This window comes from Branchiostoma lanceolatum, chromosome 9, assembly GCF_035083965.1.
Source record: "Branchiostoma lanceolatum isolate klBraLanc5 chromosome 9, klBraLanc5.hap2, whole genome shotgun sequence".
NCBI classification, from domain to species: Eukaryota; Metazoa; Chordata; class Leptocardii; order Amphioxiformes; family Branchiostomatidae; genus Branchiostoma; species Branchiostoma lanceolatum.
This window is the reverse complement of record NC_089730.1, coordinates 15,333,340-15,349,239: the sequence shown is the minus strand read 5'-3', so window position 1 is coordinate 15,349,239 and position 15,900 is coordinate 15,333,340. Positions and strand designations below refer to the sequence as shown.

The window sequence follows — 15,900 nt, the reverse complement described above, 5'->3', positions numbered from 1 at the left end:
CTGAGAATGCCAAGTGATGTAAAGAACTTGACAAATTGATACAATAATTCACCATACCTTTGCTGCCCCTATACTTGAACAATGTACTGTATAATTAAACCAAAGTGTCCTAGACCTTAAGAAATGCTGAGACGACAGCTAAAGAGTAATCATTCAGTTGCTATGGCAAAAACAGTCAAAAGTGGGTCAAAATCTGCATGACAGAAAAAAAAGCAAGTTTACGAGTGTCTGGGAGGCATAGGAGGTACTAGGCTCTATATTACATTTGAAGTAGACTTATTAGAAAATGTAGGGAAAAAAGAACAATTACATACATTCAAAACTGTCAACATTCTAAACAGGATCTAGAGTTACATGTACATAAAAACTACATTGTTTGTATGTACGCTTGAGTCACAATTTGCATAGTGCTGCAAGAGACGGTGCTGTTTGAATAAGTGCCCTGATATTTGCCTTTGAATATATTTACTACATGTATGTTCATCACACAATACAACGCTGTCTCAAATGCAAATACACAATTCGTAATACTAGTATGAGTAAGTCTTGGCTTCTACATGTATAATCTATTGTTTAATAAATTTGTACATAACGTTAGTCTCCAAGCAGACCTACGGGTTGGCAAAGAACATATCCAATAGGCAGAAGGCGTTTTTATAGCCTTGGGTTGGCTATGAAAACTCCTTCTGCCTGTTGGATACGGTCTTTGCCAACCCGTAGGTCTGCTTGGAGACTACATAACGTTACAGTAACGTTACATTTTGGAAGTCAACCCAAAAGAAAAGACACCTTTTCTTCTGCTACATTTGATCTCGAGTTGATAAATTGGCACAAATGTATGTTATCTTTATTTGCAATTGTTCTTGGTGTACATTCTATGTACAAATTTATTTAACAATAGACCGTTTTGGTATGAACAAATGGAAATAAAACAAAAGAATTAAACCAGGGAGAGTTAAGAAAGTACGTAACTCACTTAGGTTGAGGCTTTAGTATGATTTTCATTCATAAGGCATACTGAGACTTTAGATGACGAATACCTATGTTTGTAACATCTGTGTGTGATTCTATCCGCCCCCCTCCCCAACTCCGACTACTCGGGAAGAGTGCGGAAGTGGAATCAAACTTTGCTAACATTTCCTCGTCTTTGTCCCTCCATTGCTTAAAAAATATGGTCTTTACGTTGGCAGATAAGTCCTTAGTATGTTCAAGGGGAAAGAGGTGAGAAAAGTTGCTCCGATCTAGGAAAAAGCGACCAAAAAACACAGATCGAAATCGTCAACAAAAGACGCTTCTAAAAAATCTGAAGAAACAAAATCGCTCAAACTTCCTTACCTGGGCGAGAAGTGAAGACTTTGTTGGCCACGTTGTTGTCTAAACACCCGGACACTCAAGGGGAGTTTTTGTATAAACACCAGAGGCTGAAAAGTTTGCCCCGAGAAGTAATGAAAAAGTCACAACGAACGTAAACGTAAACGTGCCCACTTTCAAATTAACATTCAAAATGGCTGCCCAGCCTCGATTTCGCCACCTCTGACGCGCCTCCTGCAGTTCTTGATAAAACCGCTAGATGGCAGTTTAGCACAGCGAAGCCGCCAAAGTTGTACTGCACTTTATGTCACGCCTGGGCCTGATACGGTAGCCTCTACCAGGCTCCGTCCTATCGTTGGGAAAATAGCAGAAATCAGCCGAGGTACTCCGCTAGACAGGGTAGGTCCGCTATACAGTGAAGCTCCATTATCGATAATGGAGCTTCACTGTATAGCGGACCTACCCTGTATAGCGAAGTACCTCGGCTGATTTCTGCTATTTTCCCAACGATAGGACGGAGCCTGGTAGAGGCTACTGATACGGGTGTTCTGGACCGTGTGATAACTATCCGCATCACATGAGGTTCCAGCCTGGCACGGTACGACTCAACGGTGGGAGCCATTATGTAATGAAGTTTTCACTTGCTGAGTACTTCATCAAGCTACTTGTACGGGTCAGGGTATCGCCTGAATTGAAGCAAGAAAGCATCCAAACACACAGACTATATATGATACGAAAAGATATTAAGATAAAATTTGACACATGTGTATTGAGTAGAATCATCAAAAATGTCCACTTTTTTATATTTTCAAAGTTCTATATGATACAATATAAACATACGTGTGAGGTCAATTGCAACCACGGCATTACTAAACTTCCACAAGGTACTATTACTATGTAAAAGGCGAGGCGTCCGAAAACAATCCCCTACCGAAAATAATTTCATCAGGTTGGTAAAATATAGGGTATAGAGGTTCTTTTTACAACAACCAGGTAATCTTACCTGCTGACGTTTCGGTATCTGTCAGATACCTTCTTCAGAGCTTCTGACTGGAGTGCTGCTTCTCACCGCTATAAGTAGCCGATGTAGGTGGCGCTTTTGCGGTGAGAACACTGTCCCAAATGCGGCTGAGTTTGTATGCCCCCTCGTCTCGGTTCATCACCGGTGCTGTCTTCCTTATCCAGACCGCCTCCTTAATCCACCGGGTGCGTCTGTTGTCCTCTCTGTCGATGACCTTTGCCCCCTCCCAGTCAATGATGCAGTTGTGTCTGGCAATGTGGTCAGTGATTGCCGATTTTTTGTCTATTTGTTGTGCTTGTCTTTTCTGTGACCTTGTGTACTTTACCACTTCAATGCTGTCGGCTTCTTTCTTGTGTTCGTCCAATCTAGTCCCAAAGGTCCTTCCTGTTTCACCTATGTAGACTTCGTTGCAGCTCTTACATGGAATTTTGTACACACAATCAGTTTTTACTAAGTCATCCAGTCCACTGTGGCTACCCCCAGTGGACATTCAAGAAAGTGGAACAACAAAAGAGCAGACCAAAACAGAAAGACAAGAGTAAGAAACAAGAAGAAAAAGCAAGAGCTATGGTGGTCATCCCATACATCAAAGGGGTCACGGAGCCGTTGGAGAGAGTTTTTAGGAAACACAATGTTTCCACAGCAGTTAGGCCGAAAACGACACTCAGGAGTCTGCTAGTGCACCCCAAGGATAAACTGGATGACTTAGTAAAAACTGATTGTGTGTACAAAATTCCATGTAAGAGCTGCAACGAAGTCTACATAGGTGAAACAGGAAGGACCTTTGGGACTAGATTGGACGAACACAAGAAAGAAGCCGACAGCATTGAAGTGGTAAAGTACACAAGGTCACAGAAAAGACAAGCACAACAAGTAGACAAAAAATCGGCAATCACTGACCACATTGCCAGACACAACTGCATCATTGACTGGGAGGGGGCAAAGGTCATCGACAGAGAGGACAACAGACGCACCCGGTGGATTAAGGAGGCGGTCTGGATAAGGAAGACAGCACCGGTGATGAACCGAGACGAGGGGGCATACAAACTCAGCCGCATTTGGGACAGTGTTCTCACCGCAAAAGCGCCACCTACATCGGCTACTTATAGCGGTGAGAAGCAGCACTCCAGTCAGAAGCTCTGAAGAAGGTATCTGACAGATACCGAAACGTCAGCAGGTAAGATTACCTGGTTGTTGTAAAAAGAACCTCTATACCCAACAATCCCCTACTATCCCTCAAAATAATCGAGGTACATCTTATTCTTACATCTCCGATTACAGCAGAGTTTCCAACAGTGGATACCACTGGTTCATTTACACGGTATCCGTCTTGCTAACATTACACTAATCGCAGCACATGGAATACGTTTGTTCTTAATTTAAGTTCAAATGGTCAAGTTACACAGATGAAAATTGTTCAACATAACAAATCAATTTAGCAAGGAAAATTTCGTTAACTATTAATTTAGGAGATAACATGGGATGGTAACACCATAGTACAGCAAAAGTATCCAGTGTTGTCCCTAACAGTACGATAGAAGTATGCAAAGTCCCTTTGCAATGTTTGTGGGGTAGTACCCGTGACTTGCATGTAACCTTGTTCCGCCCTGTATACAACATGTAAGTCTCAATCTGCGTGGAAAAAGTTCTGCGTTCTTAAGAGCTGTGGAACCGTATCGTGATCCCTAGTGACAGAACCGTGTGCAACTTAGAATTACAAGTAGGTACTCAAGGTGACTTTCAAGTCGTCTGGTGGACTAAGATTACACACCATGGCCATTGGAAATGTACTTGAAGCAGGCAATCAAAACTGCGTGGATAAACTTCCCATTGAACAAACATGGAGGACTACTAAAAGCGTGCGTTCTAGGATTCCTGACGAAAGTTGACGGTAGTTTTGTTTGCGTATAAAACAATGCATGCGTGTCGAAACAGGTTAGAGGTGGCGTTCCTTACACGGGGGGAACTAGTATCGTGTGAACTTGAGGAAGTTGTTTGACTGGTTCGGGGGCCGACATGGCCAGTCGTCACTAGTACTCGGCGTGACAATAAACTTCGAATCACCGGTGGAATGAGCGAAGGAGAAAATACACGGGAGATTTGGTCCATATTCCCACCTTATGTGTCTCAAGTGCAGGTCAGTTGAGTTCTTTTGTGACTACTTTAACAGCGTGGCGACACTGAACCTGACGACTGCCGGTATATCGGCTACTTCCTTGCTGCTTGTACTACTTACACGTACATACACAAAACAGGCCCATACTTTTGATACAGGGCAACACCATATACACCATATATAGTTTCCTCATACATTCTGTGCGTGTTTGTTCTTTTTGGACGACGTGTTTCACGTGTGAAAACTGCCCTGGCAAGGTTAACATACATGTACGGCTATACATTTGTAGCTTGGTCTTTTCTACTCGTCATTCTCAGGGCATGGGTTCTGGATCAGCTGATTGTTGTTGCCAAACTGACACGCGTTGTAATTCTGTGTGGTGCTGATGTTGGTGACATTATAGGCAGCCTGGCGAGATCCGTCGAGACCTGTGAAAGACGATAAAAAGACTGTGATGAGATTGTACATGTGTAACGTGATGGGAATTAAGGTACACGGGCTTGCTAACGGGTCGACGATGGCCTCACATAAGTGATTAGTAACGTACACAGACTCATTCCCAGCCTTGTTTGTAGCCCAAGCAGAATTCTAAGTAGGAAAACAACAGTCCTACTCTAAGACTTTCTCTGCGAGTTTTTCAAGGAGAGACACATTTGCTCTTTTGTAGAATAGTTTGTTTACACACAAATATTCTAAAGAAAGGAATGTGGCTAAGTCGAAAGTTTGCTAGAATTCGACTAACCCGAGACGTGGACGTCACACTCGTGTGGTGGCAGGACCAGCGCAGCGTTCACCTGTCCATGGTCTGCTACGGGGCACTCTACGGTTCCAATGTCAACCGCGTGGGGGCGCCTCATCACGGTCCCTGGGAAACGATGCGGTTCCTCGACACCTACCCTCAAGCAGTGGTGACAGGTCACGTAGAAATCGGACACTGGGAACAAAATCATTGAAAAACAGTCTAAGTCGTCTTACGGTCATCTTCCTTACAAGAGAGAATACTAGTATGGGATGTTCTTACTGCTGTTACTCCCCCTTCTCAGAATGGTTTAGACCATCGTCTAATGACGAAATCAACAGGTGGGATGAACCAACGTACCTACAGCAGGGTACTCGGCCATCAACAGTTCTAACTCGTGTTGGACCTGCAGTACCGCTGCCAAGAGGTCGGAGGCGTCCTCGGCTTGCCCCCTGGTTGCCATGGTGATGTGGTCGTGACTCGTCCGCTTGTCCCCCCTGTGCTGCAAGTGGACTAGTCTTGTCCCGGTGCTACCAAGAACCCGGTCAGCTCGGTCCCACCTGATGATACCATATGTAAATTAGCAAATGATTTTGCCCACAGACAAAAAAAATTAAAAGAAAAAGTTGAACAGTCGCATGACCCTCCCCTTTTGGTGCGACCGCGGTGCGACTACTGTGATCGAATAGACATTTGACAGATCGCTCAACGAATTACATAGATGAAGAACGAATTTTAAAAGCGTTTTTTGTACTTTTTGTCTTTTGAACCAAACTTTTTTTTATCTTGAATCATATCATGATTATGAAATCAAGGGTTACAATAATGCAATCTGGCTGCTGTACGGTCGCTCAGATCAGCGATCGCCGTCTAGTGGAAAGGGGGCCGGCTACACAAACAAATAAAACTTAGGCTAGCCCCTGACGCGTCACCAAAAACAGCAAGAATCGACTAGTCTGTTCTAAGACAGGGTAAGACGTGTCCCTACCTGTACTGAAGGAACTTGTGCGCGTTACTGCACAGCCTCTGGAACAGGCCTGTCGGGAAGGACCCGAGCACACGGCAGCCGATCTGTAGCTCCTCCACCCCTTCCGGCACGTCCTCGGACCAGGTGTTGTAGTCCACCCAGGTAGAAGGTCGGGGAAATCGGTACCACTCTGTCGGGCGGTCTAAGAAAATGTAAACACTCTTTAATAGTGCATGGTGTCATATGCAGAAGGGCTCCACCCCTGATGCGTTGGCAAAATATGAGATGGGTAAGTGTCTCGGACATGAAGATATCTAACCAAATTAAGACGATAGAGGATAACAAAAAGCTATCAGAACAGCTTTACTTGCTGATGAATATAATATTAGATTGTTTTTGCCAGGGGAAACGATATTTTGTGTTACTGTTTCCGGTCCGATTGTCGTTTGACGTTTCCTGGGAACGAGACTGACCTATACTGTCGGTCATTTCCTCGGTTCCCAGCCGGTAGCACAGCCCGAACCTCTCCACCAGGGACAGTACGGCATGCACCTCTGTCTCCGTACGCACGTGGTCTCTCAACATCACCTGAAGCGTACGAAAGAGAAACAATACATGTAGTTCAAAGGCGTCAACAAGCTATAGCCATCTCATGGTTTGAACGAAAGAAATGGGTCTCACAAATATGTCTGCTGCAACGTAAAACGTAAGCTTTAAACATTGTGAACACCGTATCAATTATGAATGTATAAATGTAAATACTTCACTTATGGGACCGCATCTGTAAGCAGCGACACCTATAGCTGCAGTTCAGTGAACCAGTGAGAATTGCCATGAGGAAGGTGACAAACACTTGGATGTGTACAAAGTCAAAGAGTGTTTTACTCAGTGACATACCAATCTGATAAAACTATTCAAGAATAAAGTTACCTTTAGCTCTTTTGTCCTGACCAGTCCGTGCTTGTCCAAGTTTTCGCGCGCTTTCTGCAGACCAGAGTTGGACAGGTAGTCGAACCCGGAGTGCGACGGGTCGAAGAGTTGTGCCACGTCGTGGTGCTGGACGGCACGGAGGACTTGGATCAGCGCTGTCGGGTTGTGGAAGACGTGCTTCCGTAGAGAAGGGCTGTCCTTGTAGTGGATGATCCGGCCGGTGTCGTGAAGATAGGACAGAGCCGAGTTGAGGTTTTCTCCGCTGAGGCTAACGGTCTTACCCATCTCTCTCACCTGATCAAAAGGAAGACAAATTCTCGGTACAACGTTGTCAGAGTTACCACTGTTGGTTGCCCTCGCCGATTCAAGAAGGCCCAGGAGTAGATCCCAACATTTTGGAATCGAACATCTGACGTTAGGGAAGAGTTGCTGATCGGTAGCGAAAGACAGGATCGTGGTCTTGAGTTGTGCGATGCCCTGAAGCTCGTCGGAAGAACTCACGGTGTTCTGGAGAACGATCTTTGGTTGCAGATCCTCCATGCTCCGCAAGAGGGCTAACCTTTCACGGACGGAGCTGCGCTTGGCGTCCGACAGGACGTTGACGTCGGTACTTGAGTTGTCGTCAAACGGTTCTTCTAAGATTTTCTTAAGATGTTCGATTTCCTGCCTAAGCTGAGAGCGTTCCGCGTCCAGCATCTGGTCGATGTCGTGTCTCAGTTTATTGTGCACCCTGTCAACCTGCAAGAAAGTTGGTACGTTGAAAACATGTTCCCAAGCATGTATATCAGACAGGTGTTTTGAAAACGAACACTTCACTTTCATTCATCCCTCTATCTATCCATCCATCCATCCATCCATCCATCCATCCATCCATCTATTTAATAACAAGTTCATTCTTCCATCGATTCATTCATTCATTCATTCATCCATTTCTTCTTTTGCTCTCCCGTTCTCTCCTTGTTGAGAAAATTCCCCCTCACCTGTTCCTGAGATTCCAGTTTGTCAGTCTTCGTCCCTACTACACAGACTGTGGCTCCCGGCGCACGCGCACTGACGGTCCGTATCCAGTAGCCCACGGCGATTTCAAAGTCCTCCGTCTGGTACTCGCTCAGGTCCACTATCAACAGCTGCAGCGCATGCGCAGTGATGAAGAAGGGCAGGACCGTGTGATACGTGTCGTGTCCGCCTACGTCATAAACCTCGAACACAAACTCTTGTATCTTGATGTTGCCGGTTGCTCCAGTGATGTGACTGAGTTCGGATTCGTTCAAGACCCATTCCTTAACCTCCATGCAGTGTGTTCTCGCTTCCTCCTTTGTCAATCTTGACACAGCTCTTGTCAAGGCCGCGACTAGGCTGGTCTTTCCCGCCATCAGCTTCCCAAGCACGACTATCTTCAGACGAGGGGGCACAGCGACGGTCATTTTAGCTTCCTCTAGCTCTTTCTGGTAAGCGGCTATTGCACTGATGCCTTCATTGCAAACCTCCAGCGGTGGTTGTATGAGAGGGTTTTCGTCTAAATTGAGATGCTTCAGTTTCAGACGACCGAAGCCGAACGGCAGAGTAGTGAGGTTATTGCGATGGGCCATGAGTTCTGTCAGATTTTCCATGACGCAGATACTGTCCGGGAGCGAGTCTGACTTGTTCTCACACAGCCAGAGCTTCTGCAACTTCTGGAGCACAGAAATATTCGGTGGCAGTGTACAAATAAAGTTCTCTCTCAAGTCTAGAATTTCTAAGTTAGACAGTTGCAATACGACATCGGGAAACTCTGTAAACTGGTTGCGCCAGAGCCACAGCCGCTTCAAAGTCGCTTGGAAGCAAAGTCCAAAACCTGGTGGTAACGTTTTGATCTTGTTGTGACGTAGGTTGATCATGTGTGCCGACGTCAGAGAGAGAACGTCGTCTGGAATTTCTGTGAGTCTTTTGCATTCCAGATCAATTGATTTCTGGCCCGCCATACTCGTATTTAAGCACACAAATCTGCTAACAGAACTATTGCACTGACGGTGGTAGAACCTCGATGTATGAGGACAGCAGTTCTATCTGAAAGTAACGAAGCGAAAGAATGAAGTGAGATCATTTCTATTTTGGGTATCAGTGTCATCGCTGTTCCCATGACGACAATGACGTATTGTTGGTGTTGACGTCACGCTTGGCTTGTTGCCCAACTTGACGTCTCAACGGTTTCTTTCTTCGCTTCATATCTAACATCATATAAGTGTCCAAATAGAACACTTGTACTTGACCAATTGCTGCTCACTACAACTCAAGGCTGCTACTTATTTCTTTCAGGACGTTTAGACTGTACTAGTTTCAAGTTGGACACGAATGTTGCTATTGCTGCTTCTTCCAAACAGAAGTCCACAACACGTGCCACATGAACCGATAACAATCTTGCGGCTTCCTAGTCAGAAGTGTGTATGCCTTCCTGTGAACAATGCACCACCTGTCCCAAAGTTAGCATAGTTCGCTGAGTTACGAGGGGGCGATGACGTAACCAGTTGGTGGGGGATTCCCCAACTAGGCACCTCGGCCACTACACGATGGCTATCTATACACAGGTTCATGCACCTGCGGCCTTTTCTTTAGAGCTTACAGTTTCATGGATACTGATGAACCATATCAAGTACATAACAACAATGTTTTCAGTCAAAGGGTAGTAGGGTGGGGGAAATGCCATAATTGTTATTTTTCCTTTCACTCTCACTGTATAATCTCAATCAACGGCTGGCGTAGTACGTTGCTTTACGTACGGCTTAATTTTCAAGAAAACGGCAATATAGATACCATTACTAACACCTCAGAAAAGATGCATGAAAAGTTCCACTCGTTGTCATGACCTCTCCCCTAGTTTTACCCACAATGTGGATTGGCAAATAAAAACTACCCTCTCATCAGATTGCAGGTTGATCTGAACTTTTGACCTGATACGTAATTAACGCGCTGTCTGATGAACTACATCTGACGTGTCTAAATACACGCTATGGAAAACCCGTGACATTCAAGGACATACAATCCATTCTCATTATACAACTTCTTCCCTAATCACCGGCTTATGTGCACTATATGTTTATGTTTGTTCGTGAAAAAGGATAAACACAGTTCTTTCATTCTGTTGCGGTTTGGTATAGGACTCGCTAACAACGTTTCTTCTACTCGCGATATGATCGTGTCATAACTGACGTGTTTAAAAACCCGACCCCTTCGCCCACTCAGGTAAACAATGACACAGCTGAGTTGGTCTTGTCATCAGCGAAATGATATATATATATATATATGTTTTGGGCTCGTTTTCCTAGGTTCAACTTTCATCACTTTCAGTACTCGTCTCACATCCAAGTCCATGCTACATATCTGACTGGAGAGATAGGACATAGGACAGGTGTCATTCTGGATTCAAAATTTTGCGACTGTCATGAAACAAAAGTTCTATCGCTCGTTTCATCGTTGACGTTTACCCTACTAGTTCTGAGCGGTGTGAAATTGTCTCTAACGACGGACAATAGCAGATATGCTCGCTTTTACAAACAGTAGCAAACAGTATATGTGTTCTACATACCTGGTATTGTGCGTCTTCAACACCCTCAATGTAAAAGTTGTCCCTGTACCGTCAAAGCGTACTGTAGACTCTTCGCAAGACGCAACACGCTGGACTTACGCGGGAAAAAATGACGTTTCTAAATATTGTGACTACCAGGAAACCACGCAGGTTGATATTTGCTTTATAATAGATTGCTGCGATTGGCTGACGGTGACGTTATGGGCACCGTGTGCATGCGTACTGTGTTCTTTTTGTTTGGATTTTCCTCGTGGCCTGTTTGCGTTTGTTTCCATTTCGTCACTCCGGGAGTAGCCCAAGGAAGAATATTTGTTTCATCACCCCTCACCGCCTTAAGGTACTTAAGTAAAGGAGGCCAACCAAGGAGGTCACTGTGTGGTCTGACAAAATTACGGAACGTGTTTCACAATGCGTGTGGGTAACGCTACGTGACACAACAGGTGGTTTCGACTTATTTGGGGCGGGAAAATTGACGTAGCGTCACGAGAAAGATTCTATCGTCGACCTTTCCCAGGAATCTAAATCTTGCACCTGCTACGCTGGATCCGGGGGAAACCGGCTTTTAAATCTACACTACGAATCACTCTGTCATTACTGTAAATAAAGAATGTACAAAGTCCATAAAACTACTCTCCAAGCAGAGGTTGAATGGGCAGATCGTCACCGTTTTATCATATGCCGTCATTTTTTGTTGCTAGCCCATTCTAATGGGCTAGCAACAAAAAATGACGGCATATGATAAAACGGTGACGATCTGCCCATTCAACCTCTGCTTGGAGAGTACATAAAACGTCAACCAAGTTAGTACCGCTTGACTGACTATGCTTTCAACATTTGTTGGCATCATTGTTGACCCATCCAATGACCGTATCTGACCCACATGAATGCTTTAAAGCCACTTGAACTCGAGAACATATACGTCAAGTTCCTGCCATTGGGAGGTTATAGGCTCCGCGTATAGCACTGTAGCCCCATGCTTTTCCGCAAGGTGGGTGGAGGCTTGTACTGTAGGTTACCTGGTGCATTAGTACTTTCGTCCGCTAGAAGCACCACGAACAGTCAAGCTATGGTCGCTGGGGCCTTGGCATACACTCTTTTTGCGGAAAATACTAATCTCATCATACAAATAATATTTCAACGCATAAGGTTAATTCATATTTCCAACTTCAGTGTAATTTCACAATAGGCATACTTCGAGCGGCACTGAGTATGCACTATACAGTGCCTGTGATTAAAAATATATTCTGCCTGCCTTATTTTCTCAAAAGCCTTCAGATTCATTTTTTGTCACCCTTTTTATATTAGATCGGATACATTTTTTGTCGGAGTTTCTTCATGCACCCTTGTTTACCCGAGAATGAATGGTACAACCCGAGAAAAATACCCATGGTTCATTAGTTTTGTCCGCCATCTTGTCTGTATATTCCACTGAGATGGAAACATGAGGACGTGCAGGTGGCGTCCTGACAACTACCGCAGATAATTCCTTCCTTCCGTCTCAGCCCACGAAAAGGGGCGGTACACCTCTTGTTCCGAGTAAACCAGAGTTTTCTAGCGGCAAGAGAACAATGGCACATCGTCAAGGGTACGGACAGAACTTCGCACAAGGGCAGGGGGCGAACCAGCGGCTGTGGTCGGGAGCGGTGAGCCCGAACAGCCAAGGCGGGATCGCGAGCAGCCTGCTCGGGGCCGTACCGGGTGGAACCAGCATGGAACGGCTAGCAGTCATCGCCAAAGTCCTGGGGAACACTATGCAGGCCAACCAGCTCCAAAATATGAACTTCCAAGCGGCCAGCTCGGCTTTACAGATGCAGCGCAACATGGCGCAACAGCAGGGCGGCATCGCCGGGATGGCCTCGGTGCCCAACGCGCTGGGAGCCGGCCTGCTCGGGAACAGTCCCGCTGGGCTCGTGGGGAACCAGTCCGCTAACGTCCTGGCCAGCGCCAACTTCCAACAACAACAGCGACAGCTCCTTTTGCAGCAGCAGCAACAGCAGCAGCAAACTAGCCTTTTAGGCACCCCGCCACAGCGATATCAGAACGTGCAACAACAATCCCGGAGGAGCAACAAAAGAAACAATGCGGTATGTCAACTTTACAAATTGACAAATTGTCCAACACTTTAATATAATTACGTTTAATATACACATACATCACAGCATAGAACGACAACATGTACACACGTCATCCAACCAAAATTTTGAAAATGCACTCTTTCAAATTCAATACTATTTGCTCAGCATACCAATGTCCACCAATGTCCATTGATTCTTCACACGTAGATAAGATCAGATATTATTTATAAGTTACAACCATGACAACAGATTCTTCAGGGATCACATTGGTCATAGATTAGTAATATCAACACTGGGAACAAGGGACACATCACAGATGTTCAACTGGTGTCATCCTCCATATGGCTGGCTACACTAGACAACTGATGACATTATAATTGGCAGAAAAATTTGGGTTGGTCGGCCTGTACAGACCACACCCCCATTTTTGAGAGAATGACATACCTGTATGATGATGGGTGTGTTGTTTTTTCGCCACATGTATCATAACAACATGATACTTTTTCGCTTTTATGAATTAAGATGACAGGTACTTGAGTCATACAATGCTTCTCAATATCAAGATTGCTTATTTTGCTATCCTAAGGCGAAACAGTGGTGCCAGATTCCAGTTTAAACTTAAGTGTAGACTTCTGGAATGACAGAAAATTGTCCTGTAATTATGTTCAGGGTCATCGTGACCCAACAGCAGTTTTACTCTGCAAAGAAAGACACGAGTGAGGGTCTGCATGGGGGGTTCCGGCAACACTTTATGCTGAATTTAGAAGAACCCCCTACATAAAATCTATAACGATAAAATCGAGGAAAGCAATCACGCAAAATTTGGTTGCCTCCATATGAATTATTACATGAACAAGACGGCTTTTCCTACAAATTACAGGAAATTACAGGAAATAGGCTGCCTACGCCTTACCGAAAAGGCGCATGCAGGCCCCCATGAGTAGGTAGCGCTGAAATTATGGTTAACGTTGCTCTAACAGGACGAAACACAATGCCTGACAATCTTCCCGTGTCCTGAGAATTGGGGGTCGTGTTTTTACTACAGTATATTTTCTTCAACAGTGACTGTGTTACAGTTCACAAACACTGGTAGAATTCTTCACCCTTAGTGATTTGTATCTGCTGTCCAAGAAAGACAGATAGAAATGCTGTTCACGTCAGCTATTTCGGCAGCCGTAGAAAGATTTACAAGGACAAATCCTGCTGTGACAGCTATTCACTTATGATACGTAATATCAGAATACGATACATATTGATATACCGACTACCTTCTTTTATAGTGAGTACCATGTCGACATTACAACCATTGAACGCAGTAGGACATAAAATGAATAATTTCTGCCTTTCATAGTTTTATACACGATTACTCAAATCCGAAATACACATCACTTCATTTCTACATTCCAGTAATGCAGCTAGCTGTTATCTGTACACTATTACCTTACACCTTAGCACCTTAGTTCCTCCCGTACACTATGAATATGGTAAAACCCCTCAACAGCACTGGTATACTGTTGAAATAATGTTGTACAAAAATAGACAGTAGGTGATAAAACCGGTCTTTGTTTTCACAGGCCGCACATAGCTGTATTTGACCCATACGTTTGCGAGTGGTGAATGTTACATTTCCAGGATTCTTCCCCATCACCAGGCATGTCCAAGCCCAGCATGAACACTCCTGAGCAGAAGGAGAAAGAAGAGGGTCTGCATTTTGGGTTCCGACAAAATGCTAAATTCAGAAGAACCTCAAACATATTACGCTAAAGGAAGACAACTACGCAAAAGCTGGTCGCCTCGCTACGAATTACGTTTATAAGACGACTTTGCCTACAAATTACGGAAAATCTACAAACATTGTAGCCTGCCTACGCCTTATGGGAAAGGGGCATGCAGACCCTCAAAGAACATGATCTCTCAGATCCAGTCTAGTAAGAAACCCCCTTGTGCCTGTAAACAAGCTTGTAACAGGTTTCCGGTCCAGGTCTGTTCCTGCCATTGTGTAGCCATTTTGGGCCTCCTTTCTGTGGTAACCCAAGTATGAAAACCACACAGTCACCACAGGGAAAACTCTGGTATTCTACTTCTGTCTGGTAAAGCCCAGGGCTTGGGAAACTTTAGCCGAGGTGAGGGAAGTTTGTAAACACGTTATGGCACCTTCAGACTCTTTGCAGGAAGGCAAGACGACTACCCAGTCTCGGAGATAGTGGTTGCGATTCCCTTATCTTAACAACCAGTCTGGACAAGTCGTTAAGTCAAGGTGAACATCAGGAGACTAGATCGGAGACATCTTTTCCAGACAAACTTGATGGGTTAGGAAATTGAGGAGACAGAAGTTAAGGGTTTGCTCTCAAGACTTCTTGTAGGGTTTGTTTCTGTTTGGAGGATATGATGACACAACATTGCTGTTTATGGCAACACCTCTCATAACATTGACAGTTGTGTAAGCAAACTCAGCTCTGCACTGCTAGGATTTGTGACAGTAGTACTAGTATATAGTAGTCGTCTGTCCATTTTATTTTGAGTCCTAATTTTCCAAGTTCGTTCAACATCACAATACCATTAGCCTTCCCACCACTGGACTTTGATATCTTTAGGTTGTAATTCATATGTTTGATTGCAGTTTATTGTTGCTACTTGGTCATCTATGAAATAACACAAAGCTAAGGACTACTTAACACACTTTTCTCTGTTGCTCACTTAAGTTAAGGGCTATGTGGATTTGAGGTGGTTACTTAAATTGATTTTCAGGACATTCCATATTGTATTTGTAATGTTAACTATATACTAATACACACACATGTATGTTCAACCAATCTACTCAGGAAGGAATTATATATGCAGAAAAAAACAAGTGGCAAAATTTGATTTTGCTTCCTTCATCCCTCCCTTACATTCTGTAATGGGAAAGCCCTGAATATATGATGTACACGCATGTACGTTTTTTAGGGAGAAAAGACTTTACAATCTTTGTTACTTTGTAGAGTGATTGAAACAGTAATTTGTGTAATGCGTATCACAAGTGGCTTGTTATTTGTACATAGCTGGGATATACCTCAAGATAAGAAATCTGACCACCAGGGCCCTTAACAACTGTTTGGCATATTGTCGTCATAACTGTGACTAGGCTTAAGGGCTTGTTCCCATTTTTCCATCTTCATCTGAATTTTTGGCTGAGCTAG

General features: G+C 44.3%; 3 protein-coding genes across 6 annotated transcripts in view; 1 reads left to right on the top strand and 2 right to left on the bottom strand.

The window, feature by feature from the left end:
- Positions 1 to 1,521, bottom strand: part of LOC136442068 (microtubule organization protein AKNA-like) — a 31,713-nt gene extending 30,192 nt beyond the window's left edge. For both annotated transcript variants that reach the window (XM_066438680.1, XM_066438681.1), the window contains exon 1: positions 1,336 to 1,521. The gene's annotated coding sequence lies outside the window, so the exon portion shown is untranslated. The remainder of the gene's footprint in view (positions 1 to 1,335) is intronic.
- A 2,034-nt stretch (positions 1,522 to 3,555) lies between these two features.
- On the bottom strand, positions 3,556 to 11,267 carry LOC136442073 (malignant fibrous histiocytoma-amplified sequence 1 homolog). 2 transcript variants are annotated; one of them, XM_066438687.1, is made up of 8 exons: positions 10,647 to 11,267; positions 8,065 to 9,130; positions 7,085 to 7,822; positions 6,628 to 6,742; positions 6,176 to 6,356; positions 5,548 to 5,747; positions 5,191 to 5,382; positions 3,556 to 4,876 (listed from the first exon to the last, which is right to left on the bottom strand). In XM_066438687.1, exons 2-8 carry the CDS (start codon positions 9,043 to 9,045, stop codon positions 4,749 to 4,751), a joined length of 2,535 nt encoding a protein of 844 aa, XP_066294784.1. In that variant the 5' UTR covers positions 9,046 to 9,130; positions 10,647 to 11,267; the 3' UTR covers positions 3,556 to 4,748. The 2 variants fall into 2 exon arrangements, with proteins under 2 accessions (XP_066294784.1, XP_066294785.1); XM_066438688.1 differs by lacking the exon at positions 10,647 to 11,267 and having other exon boundaries at positions 8,065 to 9,328.
- A 781-nt stretch (positions 11,268 to 12,048) lies between these two features.
- Positions 12,049 to 15,900, top strand: part of LOC136442069 (zinc finger protein on ecdysone puffs-like) — a 47,929-nt gene continuing 44,077 nt past the window's right edge. For both annotated transcript variants that reach the window (XM_066438683.1, XM_066438682.1), the window contains exon 1: positions 12,049 to 12,730. In XM_066438683.1, coding sequence (XP_066294780.1) covers positions 12,215 to 12,730 — 516 coding nt within the window. In that variant the 5' untranslated portion in view covers positions 12,049 to 12,214. The remainder of the gene's footprint in view (positions 12,731 to 15,900) is intronic.

What these genes read in the sequence shown, in the direction of transcription:
- LOC136442073 (XM_066438687.1), bottom strand. Translation starts at nt 9,045, where the DNA reads ATGGCGGGCCAGAAATCAATTGATCTGGAATGCAAAAGACTCACAGAA. An exon ending in GGAAATGACCGACAGTATAG is followed by an intron (nt 6,357 to 6,627) that starts GTCAGTCTCGTT and finishes ACATTTTCTTAG; the next exon opens with ACCGCCCGACAGAGTGGTAC. An exon ending in CACAAGTTCCTTCAGTACAG is followed by an intron (nt 5,748 to 6,175) that starts GTAGGGACACGT and finishes TGGTATCATCAG; the next exon opens with GTGGGACCGAGCTGACCGGG.